At 36.4% G+C, this 19,050-nt stretch overlaps 1 protein-coding gene across 4 annotated transcripts in view; it reads right to left on the bottom strand.

Annotated features, from left to right (window-relative positions):
- LOC119512926 (probable G-protein coupled receptor 75) overlaps positions 1 to 19,050 on the bottom strand; it is a 237,164-nt gene that overhangs the window by 30,711 nt on the left and 187,403 nt on the right. For all 4 annotated transcript variants that reach the window (XM_037807746.1, XM_037807749.1, XM_037807747.1 and 1 more), the window contains 3 exons: positions 4,911 to 5,023; positions 4,160 to 4,295; positions 1,420 to 1,597 (listed from right to left, as the gene is read on the bottom strand). In XM_037807746.1, coding sequence (XP_037663674.1) covers positions 1,420 to 1,597; positions 4,160 to 4,295; positions 4,911 to 5,023 — 427 coding nt within the window. The remainder of the gene's footprint in view (positions 1 to 1,419; positions 1,598 to 4,159; positions 4,296 to 4,910; positions 5,024 to 19,050) is intronic.

Genomic DNA, 19,050 nt, shown 5'->3' with positions numbered 1-19,050 from the left:
ATTTTCTGAAAAGAACAAGGGTCCTTTAAACATTAAGGCAGATTTGTAGAGAAGCTGGTTGATAGGTAGAGGAAGTTCTAAAGAATATCATTAGAACATAGATCCTTATATTATTCATAAATGTACCTTCAGCAGTTAGCGTAAGAAAAGACTAGTCTAGTTTTCTAAAATTAAAAATAAAATAAACTGAAAGGATAAAGTAAGCCAAGAAATTTCCTCTATTTCTGGGAAAAGACAGGTAGGAATACTCCAAAGTATCCTACAACATTATTTTTCTCTTTGCTATTTTTCCTTATGTAGGGTAGGCCTAAGATAATAACATTTAAGGAAAACTTAAAACCATAAAAGGGATTATCTTAGAAGTAAACTATTGAGGTAATCATCAGTGCCAAATATAATTCTCAAAACTGAGAAAAAGTGAGGACAAATTCTCAGAGCACTATAAAGAAATTGGATCTAAATTTGTATTTAAATAACCAAGAATTGAGAAAAATATAAAAATTTTAAACCTAAGTATGTTATTAAAACAAAGAGCCTGTCTAATATCTCTTAACTTTGGTTAATGTATTTGTTTAATTTTTTAAAATGGGTGGAAATTCATACTATTCTACAAAAGACAAACATGGTTACAAATATTTTAAGGAAATAATAGAATACTATGCCACCTAGTGACAATACAGCCAAATTGCAGAACAGTTTTCCTACTGAGTAAATATACTAATGACTACTATTCTAAAATTAATACTATGAATAGCTGTAAAAATTATTATACTAAAATTCAGTGTTCAGTGCCAATTTATGTTATGACAGCTTGCCATGTCCTCATAGATGTTACCAGGTTATTAGCTAATAAGAATCTTGAAACCCCCAATTTCAGGGAGCCTCAATTTTCTTTAAGTCCCTCTCTTACCAGAAAATACTAATAATTTCATGGGAACTACTGGCTAGTAAAGAAAAGTAACAGAAGCAGGGGAAAAGTACCAGGTTGGACTTGAGATCTGATAAAGAGAGGTCAAGTCAAAGCGTTCAAGAGAGGGAGGACTATCCAGTACTACAAAAGACTCGACTCCAACAATAGGGGTCAAAACTCAAAAGCTTTCCAGAGAGAGGTCAATTAAAAAAGTGCAGAAGGCCATCAGATTGCTACCTCCAAACTGTGGAGGAATGGGAGACTATGGCCAGAGAAACCAGAAGGAAGCCTCTAACATCTTGAGAAAGCCCTGGGGAATACCCCATCTCTGGCTACTATGCCAAGACTAAAAGAAGCTGGGATAGCACAGGGAGCAGATCAGGAGTAGGTCTAGCATCCAGCAAGTTGGTAGGGAAGTTGCCAGAAGATGAAGAGTTTGGTCCAGAAGATTTATTCCTTATTAGCTTTTAATTATGAGAACACTGTTATTTTCTGTTTTCAAGACTTACTTTGTATGGCCCATTTGTGCAGCTGCATGAATAGGTAACTGCCAATTGTCCTCATTACAGTAAAGATCAGGATCGGCCCCACTGGACAGCAAAAGCTCCACACATTTTGTGTGGCCCTCTTGAGCAGCAATGAACAAGGGAGTAGCTTTGTCCAAGGCTTGACAATTGACATTTGCACCTGAGACAAAATAAAGCATTTAACTAGTAATCCTTATTTATGCAAACAAAAAAAACCATAATCAACATAAATTTCAAAGCAGCTGTCATAAAAGAGTTTCATAGTAAAAGTTTTTTCCTCTCAGTGAATAAATACATTTATTTTGCTAACTTGTCAGTAATCATTGAAATTATTTTTGCCTTTATGTCAGCAAGAAAACAAGTTATTTATAGTTTAGAATTCATTTTTAAGGTAAAACAAAAATCCTATTTATTTTTGGAAGGATTCATTTTACTCTAATACCTCCTCCAAGTAAATGTTTAAAAACAAAAACAAAAAAATGTAAATCATCAAAAATGTATAATGTTTCAGATAATTACTGAAAAAGATCAGAAGAATTCTAAATTATGAGACTTTATAGATTCAACTATTCATTTCAGGCTAAGGCTTACAGAAAAAATTACCAGTACATACAATATAACATGATGGCTATGTCTTAAAACTCATATTGACTGTACTGTTTATGAATCCCTTCTCTTCATGACCATTGAATGATAAATAAAATCTATAATAAAAGGAAAAAGGTCCATTTAACTGGTTTCTAAGCTGATTTTATAAAGCAGAAATCTAATCAAGTTATTTAGACATCAGCAGGTAAAGATTAGAAAAAGGTGAAAATGGCCCTACTTTTTTTAACGGTTTTGAAAATAGCAGACTTCACCACATCTTTGTCAGTGGAAAATAATGTACTAAATACAGTAAGTATAGTGTTATTACATGACCATCAGAATTTTAAATTCTGGAATATTTCTCTGTGGAAAAATCATCATCAAGGGGAAAAAGACTACCTTTTATTTAAAAGGCTATTCCATAAATGCACCTCAAATAAATCAAAGTCCTGAGATGGGTAAAAATTATGCAAAACATAAATAGTAAATTAGTTTATGGAACCTGCAGAAATTCCAAATGAACATTCAACATGTCTAGACAACTAGAATCTTCTTGACTTATACTAGATGGATGCTTCACCTACTGTCAGCCTCAGAAAGAAGTAAACACCATTAACGAGAGAACACTAAAGAAAGAAATCTGCTTAATTTTGTTATTAATTAGTGTTTCATTTTGACTGACAATTTCAAAATATCAGAAAGAATAATAGGACTACAGGTGAAAAGGTTAGAAAAATGAAGGATAATTCACTGAAAGGAAAGCCATTTTAAGGAGTTGGAACATAAATAGTTACATTATAAACATACCTTCTCAACTGGCTATTCATAGCTATTCAGAGAAGAGAGAAGGAAAACCAAGAAAAAAGCAAAACAAAACAGGTGCTTAGAGCTCCAGGTAACAGGAGACAGACTCTGCAGGAGAAAGCCATTAAGGTGCAATTTAATCTATTCCATTCTAAATATTATTAGTCAAACACTAAAAACTGGAAATTTGTGGGACTGGAAATCATAAATGGAATTAGGATAGTCCTCAGGAAGGGACAACACAGTAGGAGAAAGATCAGAAATCAAAAGACCTGGGTTCAAGCCTTGATTCTACCAGGAAATATTCTTCTAGATCTTTGTTTGGCAAAGCCTTAGTTTGGTTTGCCTAGAAACCTGAGCCTCTTAATCCCACCACCCCCCTCCCCGCTCAAAAAACAAGTTCAAATAAATGAATTGGAGATTCCTTTCAACTCCAAGACTTATAGACTCAATATTTTTAACAGATACCTTAAATTGGCACTTAGTGCATGTTTCTTTTATTTCTTACTTCAACTTGAGTATTTGAAGGCTTGTTAGAAGAAAGTAGAAATAAGAAAATACACATCTGTCTGTTTAAATAAACATTTTTGTATATTTGAAGGTAGTTTATTAAAAATACCTAGGTATTTAAAAAAAAAAAGGCAATCTGGTGGTACTTCCCTTTCCTTTCAACTATCCATTCTTTGTCAGCCTAGCACTGTGAGTGCATATACAGTGTTTGGGAGGAATTTAAAAGCCCCTACAGAACAAACATTTCTGGTTACAGAAATGTCACAGAGTAAGAATGGCACTTCAACACTATCTTCTCTGGCAAAGCTGAAATGTGTAATGGCTGTCAGGGAGAAACTTTTAGCAGGTTTATGTGGCTATTAACATAATAAACTGTGTAAGCTTGCTTTAAAATAAATCCATTTAAATAATCACACAATTGATCAAAACATACAACTGAAAGGTTTAATATACAAAATAGCTATCTAATAAATTAATTTACTCAAAAATAATCTTGTACCCTGGAAAGGTGGAACTGCTCAGGTCCATATAAGAAAGGACAGCTTGATCATTCAACTTGCCAATAAATCTGCTTTAGTGATAGATCATTATGTTCCTACTTAGATAAATTAGTAGCTGTGCATTGCATTATGTTAGTAATAGACATTTAGTAACCAGGCTTATAAATCAACTTGTATTTACTCTTATTTACCACTTACATAAAACCATAAGTTTCACAACTGGAATTATATCTGTTCAAGAATTATTCTTCCTAGGAAAATACAAAGTTGAAACTGATGATCTTAACAGTGCAAAGGCTAATGTAATGGATTAATCTTACCTGATGAAATAAGTATGCTCAAGCTTTCTAGCTTGCCATACTGAGCAGCCACAAATAAAGGTGTGATTCCAAAATCATCCTGGCATTCCTTGTTTGCTCCTTTTTTAAGAAGCAATTTTATGATCTCAGCATTTTCCTAAAGCACAGATTCATACTTTAAATAAGAGAAAACAAAGGAATAGAAGGTATCTTTTTTCTTACTAATTATTTTTTTCTTTTTTATCCTTCTCACTAAAAAAAAAAAGTTTAAAAACAAAACAAAAAAACAATGTATTGTTATATTAGATGGGAAGGAAGTGGTCAAGCAATTAGATTATCCTAATCTCTAGTTAGCCAATTAAACAGAAACAAATAAAAAACTGACCTCTAGGAATTATAATTATAATAACACCTTGTAAAATCAGCTTGCTAACCTAAGTACTAAGGAGCCTCACAGTTTCTAAACACATTGTTATAAATAAAATAAACCACTGCTCCTTATCAATTTGTGTCCCAGATATTCTGACGATTTCTTAACTATACTATCAATATTTGAAAAACTTAAAATAATCCCTGTAGCCCCAAACCCACTGTAGCTACTAGAGCAACTGGCTTATTCAGAATGATCATCAGCATTTAGACTGCCTTTTCTGAATTAGGCTAACCATCATAAATCACAGGCGAGAAGGAAGCAAAAGCTGTATAGAACTGTCATTTAAAAGGGTAAAACATACAATTTACATGGAAATGAAATAATAAATTCAGAGGTTACCTGAAAAGAGGCCTGGTGCAAGGCGTTCCATCCACACATAGAATGAGATCCATTAACATTTGCTCCATGTTGAAGCAACAGCCTTAACACATCTATCTGTCCATTTTCAACAGCTGCAATATAGAAGCCAAAAAATTATTGCCAGCAAAAAGGCATGTTTGTAGGACTGGAGACTTTGGTGATGTTCTCACCATGATTTCAGAACTCACAATGCTGTGATCATTCCTAGCAACAAATCAAAACACATAACTCCATATGCAAAACCAAAACATTTATTGCAATTGTCTTAGCCCAAATTCATTAACATATACCTAATCCCTTCTGTGCAAATATAAAGTTATTTCAGTAGTATTTACAACAGAGCATGAGGCAAATATTTATTCTCTCTGATAATGGAGAAAATACGGTTTTATTATGTTAAAAATCCAATCGCAGGGAGGCAGAGCGGAGAGGCAGTACCAGTCTGGGGAAACTCTCCCAAAGGATTAAAAAGTTTGCTATCATTATTGTGTGATCACAAATGATAAAAGTCACTGACAAAGTAAAAGAGCAATATTTCAAGTTCTGTATCTTAGATTTTTTTTAACCTTCATAACAATTATTGTTAGAATGCTCTGTATCCATCAATGAAAATATAGTAAAACTTATTTGCTTATTTGAACTAAAAGGGGACTCTTGACTAAACTGAAGTGTGCTGTTAAAGAAATATATATTACTTAAATATAGCAACTGAAACTAATGACTCCCAAGTTGTTGCTAAACGAGATCCTCTGAAGGAATAGTTTGCATGCCTATAGATACCTAACAATCATGTATCCTTTCACTAATTTCACCAAATTATTCTACTTTCTTTTACATATCTAATTTAATATTAAAACAAGGTATGTGGTAGTCTAATATCATATAGATATAAGAGTTTATAAATTCTATCTATTGAGGACAAACATGGGTAAACTAGAATCTGGAAAACATCCGGTTGATACAACAAGCAAACAGGGGTACACTTTCCAGGACGTATCTTCCAGAAAACTTTGCTATAAAGTGGCAGAGATTCTAGTAAGCACAGAATTAATGAAATGACAGAATAAAACTACAGTACTAAATAAAATAAGTATATTGTTTGGTTATGTTTTTTTAATTTTCTTAGGGTGTGGTAGGAACATGTTGGAAGCAATATAGTTATTTTAGATTATTTGCTTTTTCTTACTCCTTTGTTTTGGTTTTGTTTGAAATTTTTTTTATTGTTTCTTTTTTAATTTTTTATAAAGTTAAAAAAATAAGTATATACACATATAAACACAAATTAGCAAATAAGATACATTGTGAATGGTTCTAGGTGAGAGGCTATTACAAGGACTTCTTTGAATTCTAAGTTTGGGGAAATAACAGTATCTGTAAGAAGAGAGAGAGCTGACATGTACATAAGGTCTGACTTTATGTTCTTGGGTATGGGAAAGGGGTTTAAAAACAAATCAGATTGGGGGAGTGAGGACATTTTAGGCATACAAGTTATTCTCTATCTTCTACTACAGTAGGAGGCAGGAAGCACAAATCAACAACTCTCGGTCATAAAATTAGATAGGCAATCGACATTTGGAAGAAGGGCCACACAAAAAATGCTAATATAGATGAAACTATGGGAAGATAAAGTTCTTAAAATTGTAAAACAAGAAGTGATAAATGTACTCATCACTATTCAAGATGAATAGCATGCCACTAATATTCTATTAACTTTGTACATTGAATTTATACCTAAACTTCCTCTCCCTGTAAGGACTCTGGAAAGCTCGTTAGTCAAGAATTTTCCTACCCTGGGGGTTTCAGAAATTTAACCACAATGGTTAAGATAGTACTGATGTAAGAAGTTTAACATAACTTACTTTATTTCCAAGTTAACATTCAAGGACATTTTACCAGGGAAAGAACAACAATTTTTCAAGCTATTTTTCTATAATCAATCTGAAGTCAATCTAATATTTGGTGGAGGTCATTCAGGATAGAAAAGGAAAAAAATGTTTCATATCCAATTCATACATCATTATACATGATTGCTAGCAAAAACCATTCTATAGCCAGATTCTGAGTCAAAGATTATCACATTGTCAGTGGTGATATATGAAGCAAGATGAAGATAGCTTTCCATGAGTTAGGCTGACCTTATAAAAATGAAAGTAAAAAAGAATATTTGTTTTAACTATTAAATACAGTCTAGAAGTCAGGCAGAGAGAAAAACTGTTTTCCCTTTTAATATCTAAAATACATTAAGATATGTCTAATCTGTGCATCTCAAATAAAAATATTTCCCAATGCAAAAGAAACCTAAACATGAACAGGTAAATACTATTTGTACAGCTCTAGCTAATTACTTCAAAATAAAGAAATGTAATGGTCAACAATTGAGAAATAAATGGTTTAGAAAAAATGTATTTAGAGCTTAGATCTACTACCAAAGCCTCTGCTTTGGAACAGGTCTATTAAATTCTTTGTCCTTATATAACAAGTTATCAAATTGAAGGGAGGGAGTGATGGGACCATAACTGTGCACAACTATTTCTTCCAAACTAGTAGTCATTATTTTCTACTAACATAAGTTCTCAATGCAACTGAGAAAACCAAGTATAAGGGCATATATGGAAACTATCCAGCATCTAAAATAATCTATACAATTCATTTCCAGGAGCAAAGAGTCAACTAGTCAAGTGTCTATACAGACTGAGTACTTTCATATTCTATGGGAATGGTGGGAAGACAGATAGAGTGGGGAAGGATGTAGAAGCATACCCAAGTATTAGAAGAGTGTTTCTTCCTTGAGAATTATCTAGATACAGAAATGATAAGCATGACAGTGACTGCAAAGTAACCCAAATTGAGTCAGTAATGTTAACTTGGCAGGAATAGACTAACAATGGTATTTTACCATGTATTCTGTGTAGAAATTTGGTATCGTTTTTTTTTCTCTTCTTGTTTTTTTTTTTTTTTTTCCCCTATCTCATGAGAGGAGGTAGCCTTTTTCCTTTTTGGAATATGGAATTTTGGAATGTCTCTTAGCCCCTGATTCCATATCCTCTCCACATCTGAGTTTGCTTCTCATATTATCTCCTCTCCAACTTCTCTCACATTCCTTCTCTACTGGTTCTACTACTCACCTTGAAAATTTGTTTAGGTTTTTCTTTCCCAAGAAATAAACAAACAAAAAATATAATCTTCCATGAATCTTGCTATCAATATGCTATCTTCTCTTCCCATTATTTTTTACCACTAAACTTCTCAAAAGACTACTCTTCTTGATTCTACATTCAGTGGCTCCATTTTTTGACAAACTACTCATTCATTCATTCAACAAATATTTACTGAGTGCCTAATAAGTACCAGGCAATGTTCTAGGTACTAGAGATGAAGTGAACAAGGGAGACAAAAATACCTGCCTCTGTGAACCTTACAATCACTCAATCAATAGCTCCTATCATATTAATTCAACTGCTATAACTCATTTGAAGCTACTTCTTTGAAAATCATCAATAAACTCCTACTCATAAAACTAAATGGCCTTTCCTTAGCCCTCAAACTCCCATTTGGTTCCTGCTGCATCTGACATTAAGTTTCCCATATTTTTCTGACACTGACTTTCTTCTTGATATCAGGCGTACTGTTCTAGTGCCATCACATCACTTTCCTTATCACCTCTTTCTCAATCTTGGTTCACTTTTGTCTCTCCTACTAACCCATGAATGTAATGCTTCATCAAAATTCTGTCCTCAACTGTTATTTTTTATTACTTCAATTTATACATTCTCCATCAATGAATTTGCCCAATTCCACAACTTCAATTTTCACCTCTACATGGATGATTTTTCCTCACCTAATCTTTCCTTCAGGATCCAGGACTAAATTTCCAAAAACCTGCCAAATATTTCCATTCATCAGACCCTTAAAATCAACAAGCTTAAAACAGAACTGGAGAGATAAATTTAATAATATGCACAAGATCTCTAAACTGAAAGCCACAAAATACTATTGAGAAAAAATAAAGATCTAAAAAAAGAGAAAGAAATATCATCTTCATGAATATAAAGATTCAGTATTATAAAAATGTTAATTCTCCCCAAAACAATCTACAAATTCAATACAAGCCTAATCAAAATACCACCAGCTGATCTCAAACCTACTAGAATGGTCATCATCAAAGAGGATGTAGAGAAAGAGATACACTTATTCACTGTTGGTAGGAACACAGAATGCTGCAACTGCTCTGGAAGGCAGTTTGGTGATTCCTCAGGAAGCTAAGTATAGAATTGCTGTATGATCCAGCAATCCCATTATTAGATATATACTCAGAGGAACTGAAGGCAGGGACACGAATGGACATTTGTACACCAATGTTTATAGCAGCATTATTCATGATTGCCAAGAGACAGAAACAGCCCATATGCCCATCAATGGATTAGTGGATAAACAAACTGTGGTATAAACATATGATGGACTATTACACCGCTGTAACAGGAAATACACATCATGACACATATAATGATGTAGATGAACCTTGAAGACATTACGTTGAACAAAAGGACAAACACTGTATGGCTCATTAATATGAATTAACTGTAATGAGCAAACTCTCAGAGTTAGAATTAAGAAAACAGGTTATCAGGAGATAGAAAGAGGGTGAAGATTGGGCATTTGATGCTGAAGGAGTACAGAATGTTCAACAGAATTGATTTGTAAAGATCCAGAAATGGATAGCACAATACCATCTGACGGTAGCACAATACTGTAAGTATAATGAACAAAACCAGTTTGAGTATAGTTGAAAGAGGAAGGCTAGAGGTTACGTATGATACCAGAAGAATAGATAGAGGATAAAAACTGGGACTGTATAACTTAGCAAAACCTAGAGTGGACCAATGATGGTGACTAAATGTACAAATATAAGAAAGTTTTTACATGAGGAAGAACAAATGAATGTCACCACTGCAAGGTATTGAAAATGGGATGGCATATGGAAAAAATACAATCAATGAAAACTAGGGTCTATAGTTAAGAGTAATATTCTTCTATTAACTGTAACAATAGCAATATCCCAAGGCTAAATGTCAGTAAGAGGGGGATATAAGGGAGGGGCATGGGATTCTTGCTGTTGCTGTGGTTATCTCTCCTTTTTATTTTGTTCTCCTTCCTTTTTTTTTTTTTTTTTTTTTTTTTTTTTTTTTTTTTTTTTTTTGTTTGTTTCTTTACCTCTTCTTTCTTTGTGGAAGAAATGGAAATGTTCTCATAAAGACTGTGATGGTGAATGCATACCTATGTGATTATACTGGGAGCCACTGATAGTTTGCTGAGGATGAACTGTATGATATGTGAATAAAATTGTTTAAAAAATAAACAGAAAGATACAAGTGCTGGAGAAGATGTGGAGAGAGAAATATACCTATTCAGTGTTGGTAGGGAAGCAGAACAGTGTAGCACCTCTGGAGGGCAGTGTGGTGGTACTGCAGGAGACTGGGTGTAGGACTGCCATATGATCCTGCAATGCTGTTATGTGGTGTACACTTGGAAGAACTGAAAGCAAGGACATGACTAGACATTTGCACACTGATGTTTATGGTGGCAGTATTCATGATTTGCAATGGATAGAGGTGGCCTACAAGTACAATGAGGGATGAACAGAGGGGCGAATTGTGGTGTATACATAAAGGGAATATTGAGTGGCTACAAAAAGGATTGAAGCTGTGAGGCATGTAACCAGGTGAATGGATCTTGAGGACATTACGTTGAGTGAAATAAGCCAAAAACAAAGAGACAAATATTTTAAGGCCTCACTAATATAAACTAACTATAATGAGCCAATGCTGAAAATTGAATTCAAGAGCATATGTTATTATGGGATAGACTGGGGGCAGAGATTGGGCAATTGATGATTAAGAAGTACAAAATGTTCAATAAGGCTTAGTGTAAAGGTTCCTACATTGCAAACTCCTACAGCAGTTCTAACTGTTATTTCTAAATTCTGAGATGTTGAGCTCTTTGTGCATAACCTCGTAGTTTCCTAGAAATTTCAGTATATGTGTGATACCTGAGACTCAGAGTTAGAGTTCTGCAGCTCTGAAAGTCAACATTACTCCATACAGCAACTGTTAAAGTAGCTGAAAAAGAGATCAAACTACTATTAGAGATGTAAATGAAGAGGACTTGGTTAGGACTAAGGTAAATTAGAATACAGGGTAAAGGATGATACTGACTGTATTTTAAAATTCCAACTTCTGCATGAGACCAAAGGAAGAGAGGTTTTTTGGTACAAAATTTATACTTTCTGTAGCACACTCTCCAATTTAACCTGTCTGGTCAGTTTATTTAAACAACGTAATTACATGGAACCTAGACGAGGGAATGAGATCTTATTATTCTGTACAGGCTAATGTAATATCCCAATATATCCCAGAATATTTGGGGCAGAAAACAAAAAGGTATTCGCAAAGCTCCCTTGAGGGACTGGGGAAAAATGTGGAACCAATAAATTTCCCCACCTGGGCAATTCCTGCTATTCTCTCAAGCAATATGGCTTCCCAATTTAATAAGCCAAGCCCTTGATCTAGAGGCTTGCCCTTATGAAACTTCTCTCTCCAATGGAAAAGCTAAGTCTACTTATAACTATGCCTAAGAGTCACCCTTAGAGAACCACTTTTGTTGTTTGGATGTGGCTTCTTGCTCTAAGCCAACTCTGCAAATTAACTTCACTACCCACCCCTGTACATGGGACATGACTCCCAAGGGTGTATATCTCCCTGGCAACGTGGGACATGACTCCCAGGGATGGCCTTATGCCTGGCATCATGGGATTGAAAGTGCCTTCTTGATCAAAAGGGAAAAAAAAATGAAACAAAGTTTCAGTAGCTAAGAGATTTCAAATACAGTTGAGAGGTTGTTCCAGTTTGCTAATGCTGCCGGAATGCAAAATACCAGAAATGGACTGGCTTTTATAAAGGGGGTTTACTTGGTAACAAAGTTACAGTCTTAAGGCCATAAAGTGTCCGAGGTAAGGCATCACAATAGGGTACTGTACCAGTTTGTATATATTATGTCCCCTAGAAAAAGCCATGTTCTTTGATGCAACCTTGTGGGGTCTGACATATTAGTGTTGATTAAGTTGGAATGTTTGGATTAGGTTGTTTCCATGGAGATGTGCCCCACACAACCGTGGGGTGATAACTCTGACTGGATAATTTCCACGGAGGTGTGGCCCCGCCCATTCAGCGTGGGCCTTGATTAGTTTACTAGAGCACTATACAAGCTCAGACAGAAGGAGTGAGCTTGCTACAGCCAAGAGGGACACTTCAAAGAATGCACAGAAGCTGAGAGAGTAGCTGCAGATAAGAAATAGTTTGAGGAGAGAACCTAAGATGGCGGCTAGGTGAGACAGGGCAAAAAAACACCTCTGTGAAAAATACTAGATAAAAAACAGAAGGTGACCCAGAACACCAGTTTCAGCGATGCACCAACTGGACAAGGTCTGCTAAAACCACAGGGACTGTGTACTTGGTGAAACCAGGAGTCCGCATTCTGAAACAAGTGAGTAAGCTGGCTGAAAGCCCCGCGGCTGCGCTGCAGTATGGGGAAACTGGGGGTTGGTGTTTGGAGACAGACTAGTTCTTTTTTGAAAAAAAGAAAAAAAAAAAACCCAGGAGCGGCTGCAGTTACGACAGTGAGAACGGCACAGTGAAACACGGCAGGAGCGGGCTGTGCCAACTTCTCGGTGTCTGGCATGGAGGACAGACCACTGCTGATTCCCTCAGGGCCAGGGGGCAGAAGGGAGAACCAAAAGGAGAAAGAAACCATACTGCTATCAGCCAGCTCACGGGCGGGCTGGAGACACTCCTCCCTTGGGTGCATACACAGCTAGTTGTCCCGGAGCTGGGAAGGCAGAGCTGTGCGAAAAGCGGGGGGTTTAGACGACCCATTCAGCCATCTTTGCATCAGGCTCGGAGTGCCCCTGCACAGCCTGGCAGCCTGGGGCTTCCCTTGAGGGACGGCGGGTACTTGTGACATAGCACAGCCTTCCCTCAGCAGAGCTCCTGGAAGATCACAGCTGAGAAGGAGACCCGCTCGGAAAACCCAGGGACGCTACGTCAATGCTGGTGACTTGTGGGTCAGCGGCACAGAAAAACTGGGGCAAAACTGAAATGAAGGCTTAGACTCTTGCAACAGCCTTGAATCTCCAGGAACACCTTGGAGGTTTGATTATTAAAGCTGCCCTGCCTACTTAACCACCAAGACACATGCCCCACAAGTTGTATTTTTTACAACTTGAAAGAACTCTATCAAGCAAAGCAAATGCCAAGAGGCCAAAAACAACAGAAAATCTTAAAGCATATGATAAAACCAGACAATATGGAGAACCCAATCCCAAACACCCAAATCAAAATATCAGAAGAGACAGAGTAGTTGGCGCAATTAATCAAAGGACTACAATCAAAGAACGAGAGCATGGCACAGGATATAAGGACATGAAGAACATGGCACAGAATATAAAGGACATAAAGAAGTCCCTAGAAGAACATAAAGAAGAAATTGCAAGAGTAGATAAAAAAATAGAAGACCTTATGGAAATAAAAGAAACTGTTGGCCAAATTAAAAAGACTCTGGATACTCATAATACAAGATTAGAGGAAGCTGAACAACTACTCAGTGTCCTAGAGGACCAAAGAACAGAAAATGGAAGAACAAAAGAAAGAATGGAGAAAAAATCGAAAAAATTGAAACGCATCTCAGGGATATGATAGATAAAATAAAACATCCAAATTTAAGACTCATTGATGTTCCAGAAGGGAAAGAGAAGGGTAAAGGTCTAGAAAGAGAATTCAAAGAAATTGTTGGGGAAAACTTCCCAAACCTCCTACACAATATAAATACACAAAGCATAAATGCCCAGCGAACTCCAAATAGAATAAATCCAAATAAACCCACTCCAAGACATATTCTGATCAGACTGTCAAATACTGAAGAGAAGGAACAAGTTCTGAAAGCGGAAAGAGAAAAGCAATTCACCACATACAAAGAAAATAACATAAGGCTAACTAGTGACTACTCAGCGGCCACCATGGAGGCAAGAATTCTGAGAGAGAAAAATTTCCAACCAAGAATATTTTATCCAGCAAAACTCTCCTTCAGATTTGAGGGAGAGCTTAAAGTTTTCACAGACAAACAAATGCTGAGAGATTTTGCCAATAAAAGACCTGCCCTACTTCAGATACTAAAGGGAGCCCTACCGACAGAGAAACAAAGAAAGGAGAGAGAGATATAGAGAATTTTAACAGACATATATAGAACCTTACATCCCAAATCACCAGGACACACATTCTTCTCTAGTGATCATGGATCTTTCTCCAGAATAGACCATATGCTGGGACATAAAATAAGCCTCAATAAATTAAAAACAAACAAACAAACAAAAAAAGAACAATTGAATATATTCAAAGCACATTCTCTGACCACAATGGAATACAAATAGAAGTCAATAATTTTTTAATTGTAACTCCACTATTTACTTCCTACATGACATGAAATACACAAACTCGAATGACAAATCAGTGGTTTTGGACTCAATGTAAAATATGTAAGTTTTGACAAGAACTAACTAAAGGTGGGGGAATGGAGGAGTATAGGAACATAGTTTACATGTCCTATTGAAGTTAAGTTGGTATCAAAGAAAAACAAGATTGTTATGGATTTAAGAGGTTAAATTTAAGCCCCACAGTAAACACAAAGAAATTATCAGAGAATATGACCATAGAGATGAAAAGTAGAGTATGGGTTATGAGAAGTAGGGGAAGGGGCAATGGGGAATTAAGAAATGAGTGTAGGGTTGCTGTCTGAGGTGAAGCGAAATTTCTAGTAATGGAAGGTGGGAAGGTGATTGCATTACAACATTACAAATGTGATTAATCCCACTAATGGAATGCTAGGGAGGGGGTGGAATGGGAAGATTTAGGCTGTATATGTGTTTCCACAGTTGAAAAAAAAAAAAAAGACAGTGTAAACAGATGACAATTGAATGCCAAGGATGATACTGGATGGGACCTGAGGATAGAGGACAGGAGGCTCAAAGGCACACAGCTGAAACATAAGGAGAAAAAAAAAAAAAAAGGAAATATAGAATGTAAGCTTTGTATCAATGTTGAATTTCTTGAACTTCTTAGCTGCGCTTAATGGGACTGCATAAAAGAATGTTCTTGTTCATGGGAAATGTATATGTGAATTATATTGTTTGTTCAAGGATGTGTGCAGCTTGCTCTCATATGTTCAGAAGACAGAGCAACAGATGATGGATGATAGACAGGGACGGAGGGAAAGAGGGAGGGAGGGAGGGAAAGAAAGATGGTGGTGTGACAGGATGTTAAAGTTGGTGGATCAGGGTATCGGGGACGGGGGTCGGGGTATGCTGGAGTTCCGTGTATGGGGTTTGTATTGTTTTTGCAACAGGTTCTGTAAGTTTGAATTTATTTCAAAATAAAATTTAAAAAAATATATAATAATTCATATACATGGGAAAACAAAGGGCAAAGTAAAGCCAACATAATTGTATGGAAAAGAATAAAGCCAGAGGACTCACGCTACCAGATATCAAGAATTATAAAGCTGCAAAAACTGAAATAGCATGGTATTGTCATAGGATAGACAAAGAGACCAACAGAACAGAATAGAAACTCCAGAAAAAAACCCCCACACACAGTCACTTTTATTACAGTGGTAACAACAGAATCTGGTGACAAAAGGATAGTCTCTTCAACAAATGATGCCGCGTCCATTGAACTAGAATCTAAATATGATAGTTTAAGATTTTTGAAGAACACAGAGGGGAATATCCTCATAATCTGAACTTGGGGTAGAAAAAGATTTTATTAATCATTATAAAAACAGGTAAAACTAATCTATGGTGTTTGAAGTCAGAATGAGGGGGACCACCCTAGAAATGGGGGTGGTGAGAAGTGAGTGAAAGTGAATATGAAGGGGCTCTTCTGTGGCACTGGTAATGGTTTCAGTTCCTTGAGCTGAATACTATTATATGGGTATGTTTAGTTTGCAAGAATTTATCAAGGTATAAACCTGGAATTTTAGTTCATATGTTATGATCAAAAAAAGTTTCTTCAAAAATAAAAAGGAATCAGACATGAACTTTCTTTTTATTGGCCTCCTTTACCTATTAAGAAAGCACAATTCTTGAAGAAAGAAAACAGTGTTTTGAGCTTCTTGTATGTCCAGTGCCAGTTACAGATAAAAATTATGCAATAAAAATTGTTGACTGGATGAATGAAAAAATGCACATCTAAATGAAGATACAGATTTCTCTTTATAATTTCCACTCCAAACTGAACAAGCTTCAGAATTATTCGCCTGGATATAACAACGTAACTCGTACCAAACTAGCCATCCCACCATAAACAACTCTTACAGTGGACAAAAAAATAAGGCAACTTTTTCAGGCATTAAACATGCATCAGAATACTGTGATTCCTGAAAGAAAGGAAATGCATGAAATGAGCTCCATATCACCCAGTCTCTACTTGGGGACATTTCCTGATTATAGGGCAGTGAGCTGAAGTTCAAGTAAAGCAAGGGTAAGGTTGGAGAAAAGAGTATTCCCAGAATAGGAAACAGGAGATGTGAAGGTTGAAGTCCAAGTACAGTGCAACAGTCCCAATGAACTAAGGAGGAAGAAATTAGAGTTTAAATGATTAGAATCAGCAGGGCAGGGCCCCAGAGAAGAGAGAGTTGTGGAGACGGGAAGTCCAGTATCGAAGTACCACAAGAGTCCTTGGCCGAGGGTCTGGACTGCACATGTCCAGGATAAGACTAAGCTTATCAGGGAACAACGGCTAAGGAGTTGATGACGGAACAGAGATCAAACAGTGCTGAAGGGCAATAGAGCCCCTAGTAGACACTGGAGTTCTTGACTCTTTGGCTAGGCCACATTATATATCATTAAGACCCTGGGCATCCAGTTAAGACACCAGGAAGACCCTGAGGGTAAGAACTACATCTGAAAGTAAGGTCTACTCTAGACATGCTCTGAATAAGACTATTATAAGCCCTGATAAGATCAGGAAGGGAGGCAGAGGATGGGATTGAGTCCCATCAAATTACACGGTATTGGGAAACATCTTAAGTTCTCCATGGATTTATTCTGACAAAGCATAAAACAAACTTAGGGGAACTTCCAGGAAAGATGGCAGAGTAGGGAGCTACAGTACTCACTCCTCCTCCAAAAGCAGCTAGCAGACAGGTAGAAACTGCCTGAAACAACCATTTGGGGACTTTAGAAGCCAGGAGAGTAATGTACAGGATCCAGGGGAGAGCAGGAAGAAGACACTGAGAAACAGTAACAAACTGCGAGTAAATCACTCGCCAGTGGCGGCGAGCGCCCATTACCCATTCTCGAGACAACCTACCTTGAGTCTTGTCCGCAGCTGACTGCTGTGGATAGAGAGGGACATGGAAGCCCTCCTCCCCAAGAACTGGTGCGGGGGTAGGCACAGCTGAGGCTTTTGATCAACAGAGTTAGACCGCTGGGTCCTAGCAGTGAACCCTGGTTTTAGCCCACTCTGGGCAGGAACTGCCATGGCCATTGGTTCAATCCTATCCCTGTACGGGGAGGAACCGAACGAGGTTTACAAACATACTGCCTACTCAGGGCTGCGGGGAATGGTTTGCTGAAGAGTGCTATATGCTGGGAAGGACTGGAAAGTGAAGCCTTGGGGAGGTGACAAAAAGGCTTTTTGGCACTTTTCTTGACTCCCTAGGTTCCTTTGGAACTGGTCTGCACCCCCTTTGTGGGTCCCTGGCCCTGTTTTTTTTTTTTTTTTTTTTTTTAATTCAGTTTTATTGAAATATATTCACAAACCATACAGTCATCCATGGTATACAATCAACTGTTCACAGTATGATCATATAGTTATGAGTTCATCACCACAATCTATTTCTGAAGATTTTCCTTACATCAGAAAGAATCAGAATAAGAATAAAAAATAAAAGTGAAAAGAGAATACCCAAACCATCCCCCCATCCCACCCTATTTGTCATTTAGTTTTTACTCCCATTTTTCTACTGATTTTTTTTCAATTTTTTAACTTTGTTTATCAAAAAATTAAAAACAAACAGGCAAACAACAACCAAAAAAAACCCCCACAACATTTCAAACAAAGCAATGGATTAAGGAAAACAAATAACCTAAAATAACTACTTTGCTTCCAATATGTTCCTACCATACCCCAAGAAAATTAATAAACCATGTCCAAACAGAGGAGTAAGAAAAACAAATAATCTAAAATAACTACATTGCTTCCAACATGTTCCTACCATACCCCAAGAAAATTAACAACCCCTAAGAAAACAAAGGAATAAGAGAAAAAAAAAACCTAAAATAACTCTATTGCTTCCAAGATGATCTTACTATATCCAAGAAAGTTTACAAACCATAATCATTCCTGAGCATTCCGATAACATTGAGATTACCCTCCATAGTTTATCTGTTCTTATTAGATTATCATTCCCCCTCCACTAATTGGTATCTCTAGGTCCCCTACATTCTACAGCATAAAACATTGTACATTTTTCACAGAATTCACATTAGTGGTAACATACAATATCTCTCTTTTTGTGCCTGGCTTATTTTGCTCAGCATTATGTCTTTTTTTTTTTTTTTTTTTTTAATCTTCATTTTATTGAGATATATTCATATACCACGCAGTCATACAAAACAAATCGTACTTTCGATTGTTCACAGTACCATTTCATAGTTGTACATTCATCACCCAAATCAATCCCTGACACCTTCATTAGCACACACACAAGAATAACAAGAATAATAATTAGAGTGAAAAAGAGCAATTGAAGTAAAAAAGAACACTGGGTACCTTTGTCTGTTTGTTTCCTTCCCCTATTTTTCTACTCATCCATCCATAAACTAGACGAAGTGGAGTGTGGTCCTTATGGCTTTCCCAATCCCATTGTCACCCCTCATAAGCTACATTTTTATACAACTGTCTTTGAGATTCATGGGTTCTGGGTTGTAGTTTGATAGTTTCAGGTATCCACCACCAGCTACCCCAATTCTTTAGAACCTAAAAAGGGTTGTCTAAAGTGTGCATAAGAG

The sequence above is a fragment of the Choloepus didactylus genome, chromosome 17, assembly GCF_015220235.1.
Source record: "Choloepus didactylus isolate mChoDid1 chromosome 17, mChoDid1.pri, whole genome shotgun sequence".
Taxonomy (NCBI): domain Eukaryota; kingdom Metazoa; phylum Chordata; class Mammalia; order Pilosa; family Megalonychidae; genus Choloepus; species Choloepus didactylus.
The sequence above is the reverse complement of the archived record's forward strand: the minus strand, read 5'-3'. Positions and strand labels throughout refer to the sequence as shown.